The sequence below is a fragment of the Neopsephotus bourkii genome, unplaced genomic scaffold (genome assembly GCF_033783945.1).
Source record: "Neopsephotus bourkii isolate Nb327-2 ecotype Australia unplaced genomic scaffold, CSIRO-AGI_Nbou_v1 NB_960, whole genome shotgun sequence".
Taxonomy (NCBI): domain Eukaryota; kingdom Metazoa; phylum Chordata; class Aves; order Psittaciformes; family Psittacidae; genus Neopsephotus; species Neopsephotus bourkii.
Window position 1 is genome coordinate 1,030,092 of NW_026901454.1, and position 12,482 is coordinate 1,042,573.

The 12,482-nt window shown below is 35.1% G+C and overlaps 1 protein-coding gene across 5 annotated transcripts in view; it reads left to right on the forward strand.

Annotated features, from left to right (window-relative positions):
* Nucleotides 1–9,028, forward strand: part of RBM26 (RNA binding motif protein 26) — a 53,608-nt gene extending 44,580 nt beyond the window's left edge. For all 5 annotated transcript variants that reach the window (XM_061358966.1, XM_061358971.1, XM_061358968.1 and 2 more), the window contains 4 exons: nucleotides 62–271; nucleotides 2,036–2,122; nucleotides 4,101–4,214; nucleotides 7,961–9,028. In XM_061358966.1, the coding sequence (XP_061214950.1) occupies nucleotides 62–271; nucleotides 2,036–2,122; nucleotides 4,101–4,214; nucleotides 7,961–8,050 (501 nt within the window). In that variant the 3' untranslated portion in view covers nucleotides 8,051–9,028. The remainder of the gene's footprint in view (nucleotides 1–61; nucleotides 272–2,035; nucleotides 2,123–4,100; nucleotides 4,215–7,960) is intronic.
* Nucleotides 9,029–12,482: the final 3,454 nt, after the last annotated feature.

Consider the following 12,482-nt stretch of genomic DNA (forward strand, 5'->3'; position numbering starts at 1 on the left):
TTGTCTAAATATTTAGATTATGAATTTTAATACATCAATATGTTATGTATAAACATCTTAGGCTGCCAAGCGAGGGATTCTTTCTTCAGTTCGTGGTAGAGGGGTTCATGCAAGAGGCCGGGGTGCATCACGTAGCAGAGGTAGAGGAATACGAGGCCGGGGTAGAGGCAGAGGAGTTCCTGTGCATGCAGTTGTGGATCATCGACCTAGGGCATTAGAAATCTCTGCATTCACAGAAAGTGATAGAGAAGATCTTCTTCCCCATTTTGCGGTATGTGGCAACTTTTTCTGTTCTTCGGATGACATTCTTCTATTGAAGGATTTGTTTTCTCTTGGTTCAGTTAATCTGGGAATATTATTTAGGTATGAATCTTTAGCATGATATACCTGTTCATGGAAAAAAGATGCATCTGAAAAAGATGAAACAGAGAGAAATACACCATTGATTCAGCTAGCTGTAACTGCAACTGCATAGCATTTACGAGACTTGTTATTTTTCTTGAAAGGAAATTTGGAATACAGAGTAATGTCTTAAAATATTTATTTGTTCAGAATATATGTAAAATTGTCATAATTTTTTAGGTATATGAAATAGCAGGAGTAATGGTGAGAAAAAAGACTGATCCTGTGCCGAACTTTAAATTTCTGAAGCCTGTTTATCTTCACTGAAGTACCTTAACAAGTGTTTAATGAAAATTTTCACTGAAAATATTTGGTAAATTTTTATTTGCAAAAATAATAAAGTGAGAAATCAGCATACATTTCTAAACCCTCTCCATTAAAAAAGGCTATCATAAAAGGAAACTTGTTTATTTTGTGGAATAAATGCGAAGAATATCTAGTGAATTAAGTTGTGTGAATCTTCGTATGCCACTCTGCCACTCCCTCCCATTGGATTTTGGTTATGAGTACTGAAGGGGAGCTCAAGTACTTTCTGTAGAGATGTATGGAGGATTGAACTTCTGAGCAATGATTTCACAAACTTTTTTGTATAAAGCTAAGAACATACAACTTTAAAATGAAGCAGTAGAATCACATGATCAACCATAGGATGTTTCTGAGTCCAAATTCCATGAGTATAAGAAAAAACCTTATTTTTAATCTACAAAATTACTCTGTGATTTTAATATGCCTTACGATTATTGCTCAAGTAAATTCCGCTGGTCACTTTTCATTTTTTTTAATTCATTATGTACTTCTCTGCAAAGACTTTAAAGATGATGACAAAATCTGCCACTGTTTAAAAGGTTACTGAGTGGTGTCAGTTTATGGTCATAAACTTGCTTAGAACTTGGTATTTTCTTGTACTTTATTGTAGTATTAAACTTACTATTTTTAACAAACAAAAAATTCTATTCACAGTGTTAGTAGTATAACACTAAGAAAAAATGTAAATTATTTCATTTTGCAGGTTGTGCATTTGCTAGTTTAAAGTTACTCCAAATTGCATAGAAATAAGGAGCTGTATTTTCTGTTTCTATTATGGTAACTACAGCTCTGCATGTCAGCAGTGCGCTCTACCTCTAAAGATATATTTGGTGTTGCAGCTTACAGAGATGGCACATTAAAGGTAGCAATACTAGAGAGGCTATTACAGGAACAGATGGGTCAGGTTCTTAAGCTGCTGAAATCAATTTAAGTTTTGAAAGTTTTTCTACAGTCCTTGTGTCTAATAAATATTATTTGTGGAAGAGTTTCAGACCAGATTAATGGAATTCAAGATACCTTCTTTCTGATCAAGAGAGAAGTATTGAAGCAGAACCACCTCTTTTTCTGTCATAATTTTACTTCATACCTGTATGTTTACAATATGGAAGTCCAGAGACTACAGCAGTTTAAAGTTTTAGAAATGCGAGTAAAAGTAACGGTATTCTTCACAAACACAAGTACTCTAATTGGCATTAAAGCTATGAAAGGCACTTTTCTAAATTTATGTGATTTTTTTTTTTTTAAAGGCATTTGATTTAGGACAGCATTGTTAGAGGTGGAGTACTATTTCACTAAGCTTTTTTTTTTCACATTTCTTTATTAAAAGCAATATGGTGATATTGAAGATTGCCAGATAGATGACTCTTCTCTTCATGCAGTGATTACCTTTAAAACAAGAGCTGAAGCTGAAGCTGTGAGTAAAGTCATTGTTGAAAATACTCTGAAACTTTCTCCTACTTTCTAGTTATGTTATACTTCTGTATTTGATTAAATGTAATATTGCTAATCATTTTTACACATTTGAAAAGAAGGTTGACATGGCAGTTTAATTCTAGATTAAACAAATTGTCAGAACAGCATATTACTGAAATGCTTAGGAAATGAGGATGTTTGTAACATACTCAAGGACAGGATGTAAGAGAGACGAAGAGAAACACTTGAGAATTGATAGCAGGATGTCTTGGTTTAATTACCGGTTTTTTTCCACCTGGAGACTTGGTACCTTCACAGTCTCCCTGAAATTTCACTAGTATCTTGCAGAGTGAGCCTGTATATTCTGTTTCATTTTTTTGATCAGTTGAATTTACTTTTGCCTGAAAATGTTCCATCGCTGGCAGTGTTCAAGGCCAGGTTGGATAGAGCCTTCGGTGACGGGGTCTGGTGTGAGGCATCCCTGCGCATGGCATGGGGGTTGGAACTAGGTGATCATAAGGTCCTTTTCAACCCTACCTATTCAGTGAAAACTTGTGATAGTGTAAATATGATTTGATGTGATAGGATTTACTTTTTTCTTCTTTTCTTGAATGATCAATGTTTGAGGTGGCCACATTCTAGTTAGCATTAAAACTTCTGTCAAATGGCTTTGTGTCTAATTGCACCTTCGGTTTTAAATTTAAAATCGTGTGAAAACTGTTTGATCAAATACAGTAAAATCTGTGTTTTCCTTAAGATAGTTCTAAATACATAACTTCTACTGGAATTTCTGTGTTTACTACTAAAGCAGACTTTATGACTGGCAATCAGAGAAGTTGTAGAAGGTAAACATTAAAAACCTCTGTTGAGGCCAATTGTGAGGTAAATGCAGTAAATATTTTACCTTCTTAAATGAAAATAGGCCTATAGTTTATGAATATATATGTTCTAGCCTGAAAGGAAGAGGAGGATTCCCAATTGTAAAATGTTGCATTTTTATGTAGCAGTAATTTCTCCTAAAGATTACAAGTTGTTTCTGGACCCGAGTGTCACATATAAGTACTTTTAAAAATTCTAGTTGTGTGACACTGTGATGAGACCATGGATAAAAAGCTCCTGAGCTGCATTTTAATAAGCATAGAATCTTTTAAATTTATCATAAATTTATATGTACAGATTTAAAATTTATACCTGGGGACTTTAATATCACACAATTCATGTTCAGATGTCATTGAACATGTAATTGTTTCTACATTTCACATTATGCTGTGCTTTCAGATTGTACTATAAATCTTTTGTGACCATGACGGTTATTTCGAAATGTTGCTAACACTGATTTATGCTCATTCATGTTACTTTAATTTGAACATACTATTTCCAAAGCAGCCACTTAATGCATCTGGTACTTAGAAAGGCATGAGTATCCCATAAGTTAAAAATTTTTACATTTCAATTACAGTGGCTTTACAGGAAGTGCTACATTTTCCGGTAGATTAAATTGTAATCACAAAGGGACTTTTTTAGTTGTTTTGGTTTTCTTTCATGTTTTTTTAATATATTAAATCATTTGTTTGTGGGATGTCTTGTATCTTCCAGTAAATTACGCATTAACATTTTTGTGTCTGTCTTTGAAAGGTCTTGAACCATCAAGATAACACTAAAAACTAGAAGGTGCTAGTTCAGTATTTTGCCCACATCACCAAATGATTTATGGTTTTCCAAGCTAATTTTCTTCTAAATATATTTTGATCATTTTTCAGAAATGTGTGAATTCTGTGTGCAGTGAATGAAATTGTTTAGTTCTAACCTAATAACAGTAATTCAGTATGAACATACTACAACTTGAATTTTCTTCTGAAAAAGCTGGCTATCACTTTATTTCTGGCATTTAAGTATTACTGAAGTTACTTTTTCCCTTCACAAAGACTACATATATATATATGTAGAATATATAACTAAAATGTTTAAACTTGTTTTAGGCTGCAATTCATGGATCTCGTTTTAAAGGACAAGAGCTAAAGTTAGCATGGAACAAGCCTGTTGCTAGCTTGTCAGCTCTTGAAACAGAAGAAGCTGAACCTGATGAAGAAGAAGTAAGCTTGCTTTTTTCTTTCATTTACTTTAAGATGAAATAATGTAGCTTGTTGTTATAGTGTTTGTTGCTGCAAGGAGTCTGCTGTATTGAGAGGTCTCATTAACTAACCACTGAGATTTCTCCATTTTGCATAATGAAGGCAGGGCACATAGGGATATGTAAACACTTCAGCTGTGTAAAGGAAAAAAAGTACAGATTCTCTGGCAGGTGAACAGCAGAGACACTCATCTTTTAACCCCACCTGAATGCATTGAGTGTAGGAGGAAACCTCTGGGGTATTGGTAGTAGAGGAAAGGGAATGAAGATACTAACAACCAACATGCACTAGCTGTTCTGGCAGAGTTGAAAGGGCAGATTTATAAACAGTTGAAAAGACCTTAGGCCTTGTCAACTGAGAAGTGTTCATGATAGTGGGATACTTCCATTTTAGGTGATGGTTACCCTCCTTAGCAGGAGTCATCAGGTATGGAAAAAAAAATCAGGGGAAAGACTTCGTGGGACTGTTTTCTGTAATTCATAAATTGATGGACTTATCTAAAAGCTTCCAGGTTTTCAAAATTGAAGTACAAAGGGGGTAGTACTGTTATTTAAGAAATAATTTAATTATTGGAATATTTACTTTTATTGTTTGGCTGGTTTTTGGGGTTTTTTTCCTGAGCTTTTATTTTTCTAACACTTTTCTAGAGATCTGATTCTGTTCTTTAGCTGTTTTTATTTGTCTCTGGACTGTTTCTACAGTTATTCCTCGGCTAATTATGCTTGTGAAAAATGTATAGGAATTGATCTTGGGATACAAACCCAGCTGATCATTGCTTTTGTATTTTTTTGCTTGCTGAAATCTTTGCAATAGCAAATGTGCAGTAGAAAAATGTTAGTTTACCAATATATTTGTTAGTAGTGTTGTTCAATTCTTACTTGGCTCAGCATTCAAAGATTTTTGGGTTTTGTTTTTTTTTGGTGGGGTTTTTTGTTTGTTTTTGGTGTTTTTTTATTTAACGTGATTGGTGTATTTAACCCTGACCCTTTCCTGTTCTCAAAACAAGCCAAGTACATGTAGCTCTCCTGTTTTCTTCCTGTAGTGAGATTGGATTTTTATTTCAATTTTTTACAACTGAATTAGTCCTCCTAACTTTCACCATGTTTCTTTACATGAGGGATTTCTATTCAATAATCCTTGTGAAATTTTGCATTTAACTGCCATTCTTTCCTTCTGTGAGCTTTGTATTGCTTCTAGCATTTGTTTTAAGTTAGTATTTGAAGTATAATGCTGTGATCCCCCGGTCCCAGATGGATGAGTTCAGGAAGTTTTATGTTCATGCTCTGAAGCTCAGCCAATTATGTGAAAGAAATTTTACATAGTTTTATTTTTTAAAACATGGTACTTATGCAGGACTAGACTGGGCGGCAGGGTAGGTTCTTACGGTCAGTGGCCTGAATTTCTGTCATACATTGTTCATATGTATAAAATGTCTTGGGTTTCTGCATGCCTACAATTCAAGATGCTGCTTATTAACTTCATTTTGTAGTAGGCATTGTAAACAGTTGAAAAAGTTTTCCTTTGTTTTTCCGTGTCTAAACCCCCATTTTAGTTCAGCTGAGGAATACTATGTAAAAGTGGGGTAGCAGGCCTAAGACTTGAATGAAAAACCAAGTACCTTGATGTTTGGTGGGGGAAAGGAAAAAGGGAACTAGATCATTCAGTGGAGTGACATTATGAATAATAGGGCTTCTGGTCTGTTTATGAAAATATGAAGTAGGTCTTTTGGACTTGTATGCTCTAGAAATTCCCTGCGGAGTAGCCACTTAATTGTGAAAGAACCTGATCTTCCTAGATGCTGTATGTTACCTGATTGCCTAACAAAAGAGTTGACTACTGAGTCAACAACCAATGTCTAGGAACAGTATAAAACATTTAAGTAGAGAGGCTTTTAAGTATCAGTGGTTTGCAGCTCAGGGAACTTTTGAGTCTGAGGTGTAGTGTCTCTGTAGTTAAAAGCCCTTGGTAGGTGTTTATTTTACTATTTTGTCTGGTGTCTTGAAATCAGAATAGCATCTATAGTGTCCTGCAACAGGGACACTTCAATTCTACGATGTCTATCCAGAACAACTGTATTAGACTTAACACCTGCATGTTTAATTTGATGGTTTCCTGCTCTTGCATCAACAAGGCAATCATTCTCTCTTCTCTGTCCCAGACACTTATGTAGGGACTCCTGTTATACTTTCCCTTTATTACTTTCTCTCCAGGCCAGTTGTTCCATATGGAAGTTGTTCTAGGTTTTTTGATCATCCTTACTGCCACTCAGCCTTGTGCACCATAGAGTTCTGCATTGTGTGCTGCCCAGGATTCCTCCTTTTTGATAGCACTCTCGTATTTTGGCCTGCTGGATATTTAGACACCCCGGGAAGAGGCTAAGTCCTCGGGAAGCTGTGGTTTAGTCTGGCTTAGAGTACCCAAGCATACACTGACAGACAGGCCTGGTGTCAACAGAGCTGCTTTTTAAAATACACTTTCCATAGGCAAAAGTAATAAAAATGATGGTTTCTGCCTCTTACAAAAAAAAGCCTGCTGGAGTGAGAGAAGGCTTAGTTCTAGGGTTTCTTCAGCCTACAGGTTCACATTTCCAGAAGACTCCCTGTCTTCACAAATCAATCTCCATGCCTCTTGTTGGCTTTGGAAAATCTGTAGCTAAAAAAACTACTGTCAGTGGGACGAGAAGAATAAACAAGGAAGGCTATGAGTTACCAAACAGCTGGGATGGTTTTCTAAGGAAATACACCCTTGTGACTTAGTTGTTTCTTTACGTAGTGCAGAAATTGCTGTGATAGGTGCAGTTGTCAAAAAAGCTCTGAGGCAGGATAGTTTGTTAATACACACACATATCTATGCGTAAATAAAAATCAAAACAATTCACTGTTTCTGTCTGGAGTTTTTCAGCTTCACCTCTCTCAAGCCTGTAACTCTTTATCTGAAATGTTCAGAGTTTTGTGAAGTCTGTGAATTTACTATGTTGCTACTGAAAGGAATTGAAAATGCATTAATATAGTTTGACTAAATTCTGTAAATACATTAATATAGTTTGACTAAATTCTGTAAATACCTGTCTCCTGCCCCCATATTTTAAATCTTTATATTGATGTTAAGCTTGAGTAAGCTGCCAGAATCAAACTGTCTCAGATTCAGCCTTTTATTTTTCTGTGGCACAGGTAGATTGAGATCTTGGATTAAAAGAGGCATAGTTACTGTGAACATGCAAAAGCTAACATTACTTTTCAGTGTAGCATTTTAAGTTCCATAGGAACATTGCAGCTTGGGCATGAATGACATGCCAAAAAGAGCTGTTTAAGTAACGAGGTGCATATGTCATTTTGAAAACCATTGAAAAGATAAAAGGAGGTTGTGAATGCTTCATCCCTGGCAGTGTTCAAGGCCAGGTTGGACGAGGCCTTGGGTAATATGGTTTAGAGCGAGGTGTCTCTGCCCATGGCAGGGGGTTGGAACTTGATGATCTTAAGGTCCTTTCCAACCCTAACTATTCTGTGATTCTATAAAAGCATGTTTAATTTGCCATTTATTAATACATTTATATAATACATACACATACCATGTTTGGGTTTTTTTTTTTTAAAGCTTTACTATTAAAAATATATTTTTTCCGTTTTAAATTGTGAGTCACAGAGTTGTATTTTGCTTTTTGATCTTTAACATTTTCTGACATAACAGGGTATTGTTTTCTCTTGAAGTTTCAGGAAGAATCTTTGGTGGATGACTCGCTGCTTCAAGATGATGATGAAGAGGAGGAGGAAAATGAATCTCGTTCGTGGAGAAGATGATTTGACTAATCAATGACAATGCTAGAACTGCACCTGTGTTGCATTAGTATTATCTAATGTATTTCTGCATCTTTGTATTAAAAGGGGTTTTGTGATGAAGTTGGATTCAAATAATAGACTAAAATGCAGCTGGTCGGTTATACGTTTTGAAAGATTGATGTTTGAGTTACATTTCAGTAAATGATTGCTAAAGACATCATACTAGGAACATATGCAATGTTTTTATTACATAGTTCTACAGAAAGTTACAGAATTCTTTGGGTTCTTTGTAATTTACCGAATTGGTCAAACACAAATGACCAGAAGTTGTTATAACATAGATAATTTTTGTTCTATTCCAGATACGGAATGAAAATTTGCATTTAAAATCTTTGTGAATGTTTTCAGAAATGAATAGATAACAGTACTAAACTGAAGTCTCTAAAGTTACGTATTCATAATATTGCATAGTAGTATGCTTAGGCTTTACTATGTACTAGCCTTTTGTTGGATTTGTGTACGTATTTTACCTATGGGTTTTAATGATAAAGTGTATGACTGCTTTGCATATAAGTCCTTATGACTTTAAGATGTTAAAAAATAAAGAAATGGAATGGTCTTCAAAAAAAAAAAAAAGAAAAAAAAAGAAAAAAAAAGCAATAACCAAAAAAGCTGAGGCAATGGTCCTTCAAAGTGGAAAAAAAAAGAAAAAAAAAGAAAAAAAAAAGAAAAAAAGAAAAAAGACCATTCCAAATGGCAACCCCCACCCCCATACTCACAAAAGGAGCTCTAATCACTATCACTTACCTTAAAATAGTATTGAATATAAAAAAAACCCCAACGTAATGGTGTTTCATTTACATTAACACACAGTTGTACTCTGCATAAAAGCTTTTGGATGTCTTCTGAATTTTAAACTGTTTAAGTCAAACACTAAATAGAATAACATTCCAACAATAAGGAATTTATTCTGTATCCCTGCACTGTGCAACTGTAGAAGAAGATTTGAGCCCGCAGAAATATATGTGGTACTGAAATGTAGTTCAGAAACATTCATTAGGAGAAGTGGAATGCTTGGTAGGTATTCTAAAAAAAAATGACTACACAAATTAATTCACCTTTGTTATTCCTGCATTGCTGTGATTACATTTATTTCTGTATTGGAAGTAACACCCAGCAGACACCGAGTTCATACTACAGCATATATTCACCATTTAAAAATGCACACACAAGAAATGTTAGTATACTCCACAAATACTTCACTGGGCCTTTCTAATAGGATGTTCTGTGAGGTCTGAACATTCTTCCCTTAAAAAAGGGAACTGGCCAGTCTTCAGTGGTAAAGGCTCTCCCTTACCAGAAAGACAATTTTATTCCCATTCAGCATCATTTTGCTGTTTTGTTTTCAAAAGACAATCCATTTCTTAAGTATTAAAGTGGTGGGGTTTATTTTTGTTCTGGGTTTTGGGGGTAGGAGGAAGGTTCTTTTGTCCATTAACTCATTAATGAGAAAAGTATAAACCCACTATCTAATTTATCAAATAGATTCAGGGGATAGTATTTAAGAGTATATTTTTGTTTTTATTTTTGGATTATTTCGAAATAGGAATGGAGGAAAATAGAAGCAGTGTCCTGGAGAGAATTGCCCTCGCTGTAAAATTTTTGTTCTGTGCTATTCAGTTATTTGTGGAGGTTTTGAAACCTGAATCCTGGTTTGATGCTTTCTGGTGTGTGTGAAAGGGGAGTGTGTTGCTTGTTTGGAGGTTTTTTTGTGTGTTTTTCTTTGTTTTGTTTGGGGGGTTTTGTTGTTTTTATTTGATTTTAGGTTTTTTTTTTTGTTTGGGTGTCTTTTCCCTAAGTCCCTGTGTATGTGCATATCTTGTTGAAAAAATACGTATTTACATTTTTGTATAGTCTTAGTTTCACATTGAAATTTCACAATTGACTGCCATGCTTTTTTACAATACATTCTAAATCCTGCCATAAGGAATTGTATTTGGGAAATTGATTCCCTTTATCACCAAATTTCAGGTAAAATAACAAATATTTTAAGAACCTTTTTATCTAGTGCTCTGAATGAGCTGTTCTAGTTCAGTGAATTAGATACAAGCTTTCTTACTTTACTTTCTTAATAATTCAGTGCATCTGAAGGGTGCCAGATTAACAGCTGGGGAGGTGGAAGGTTTCTTGTGTGTCTTAAAGAACAGGTACAGCACAGAAAAGGACTGTGCATGCTGCCTTGGTTGTGGCATGCTTTGTCTGGTGCTCAAACTTGCTTTTTTGCTGCAGTCAATCAGCACAAGCTAATGGCAACTATTAGTGTGTCCTTTACAGGGATGTTTCTTACGAATCATCTGAAATTGATGTATCACATAATTTTAAAATTGGTATTCCAAGTTCGCCTTTTTGTTTTGAATTAAGCCTGGTAATGCTTCCATGCAATATTCATTTATTAATAACTGTTTGCATCCTGGTCTACCTATAGGGGGGTAAAACCTTTTAAAATCCTTTTAACTACCTTCCTCCCTTAAACTTCTGTCAATGAAAGGTGTCGGGGAATTTTTACTGGTGTGTTTTGTCCCCTGCTGTTACCTTGTGACACTGAATGATGGAAACCCACCTGGATCAGAATGGGTTGGTTTACTCTTGCTTTAAAAGCAACCCCAAATACTTCAGTTGAAACCAGTCTGTGATTGCCATTCAGCATCAGAAAATGGAGTCACAGTTGCAGTCTAAGTGGATTCCGTACATATTTCTGTCATCAAATTACTTTCTTGATTTGATTCCTTTTCGGCTTGCTCTGTCCCTGTATTACTTCTCTAGGTCTTTGCTCCCTTTTCTGATACTGCCTTTGCCAGCCTCTTGTCATTTCAGTTCAGTCAGATCCTTACTAGCATAGTCTTTGGTGAAATCTGTTGTCTCCTGGAGCAGCATCCTTCCTTGTTTGGAACAACAAACCAGACATCCTGCTAACTTCATTCCATTCTTTACTTAGTTGATTCTTCTGAATGTCTTCCCAAGTGTGCCTCCACAGTGATGACCGGAATTGTATTCTTTTTAAGAGTTCTGCAAATGGATTTTCCTAGTCTGAAACACCATCAGTGGGGTTACCTTGGTTTTCCCCAGACAGCTTTCGAAAATTTCTAGGAGTAAAAAGAAAAAAAAGGTAAACCTGTAGAAGGTATTTTCTTTTCCAGCTAGATGCTAAAGGCCTTGAATAATGTGAACTGACATCTAATTCAATGATAGTTTTATACTATACCATATCTGGTTAAACTACAAAAACTTTTAAGCAATGGAAGTCGGTAATTTAAACTGTATTACAATCTGTTTACAAAACAGTAAAGTAAGAATACCTTTTTGAAGCATTACTTACGGCTAGTATTACTTGTATTCATTATTTTCCTAAAGGCAAGGTTGGATGGGCTTTTGAACAACCGGGTCCAATGGAAGGTGTCCCTGCCCATGGCAGGGGAGTTGGATCTAATTTAAGGTCTCTTCCAATCCAAACTGTTCTGTGACTAAAACTCGTTTATTTCAAATCAGAAAACCCATATGAGAAACAGTATTTACTAGTTAAATGCAAAGGTAGAAGGTGTACTTTGCAACCAAGTCTAAGCAGGTCCATTTTTTAAACAGAAAAAACACCTGTTGAAAAAGTCATACAACTTACAGGCACCCAAAATAGGTTTCTGTTCTAAATCACACTCTGAACAAAATCTCTGTTCATTAACTCAATTCATAACAAAATCTCTATTCCTTAACAAAATATTGTAATTAAAAATAATTATTCATAATTATTCATCTCTATTCAATAAAAGAAGTAAAAAAAATAATTATGCAGGTAATTTCAGTATCTGAGAGCAGCTTAGTGGGATTGTTACCCAATTTAGAAGACCTGATTTTGTTGTTGGCCATCTGAAGAGGTCCCCAAACTGTCTTAAGCTTAGTGTTCTTGTCAGCCCTTGGGTAATTTTCAATAACAGTACATTTATTTTGGGGGGTTATAGTTGGAGTGGTTAATTTGTTGTCAGTTACAGCATGAGCATAAAAGAGCACAAAAAGATGCACAAGAATATGGTTTTGATTCCAGTTATTTGAGATGTTCCCTGTATTTTTTTAATTGATCTGTGAACTAGTAGTTTTCAGCAAAAATAGATGGGGAGGGACGAGGGATTTCTTTTTTTCCCTTCTACTAGTCGTATGCTAGTGTTGTATGAATACACAAAGTAACATAAAGGGGTTGAACTCCACAGAAGCACCTCATTTACTGTAATTCAACATTGGGATGTTTATGTTGCAACTAAAGAAGATAAAGTCAGATGTAATCCAATATTGCTTACCTTTTATTACAAAATAGCAAGTTACAATTATCAACTTATTACCATTAACAAATTAAGATTAGAACAATTGGAACAAATAGAGGAAATTTGAAGTTTGTGGAAAACCAAGG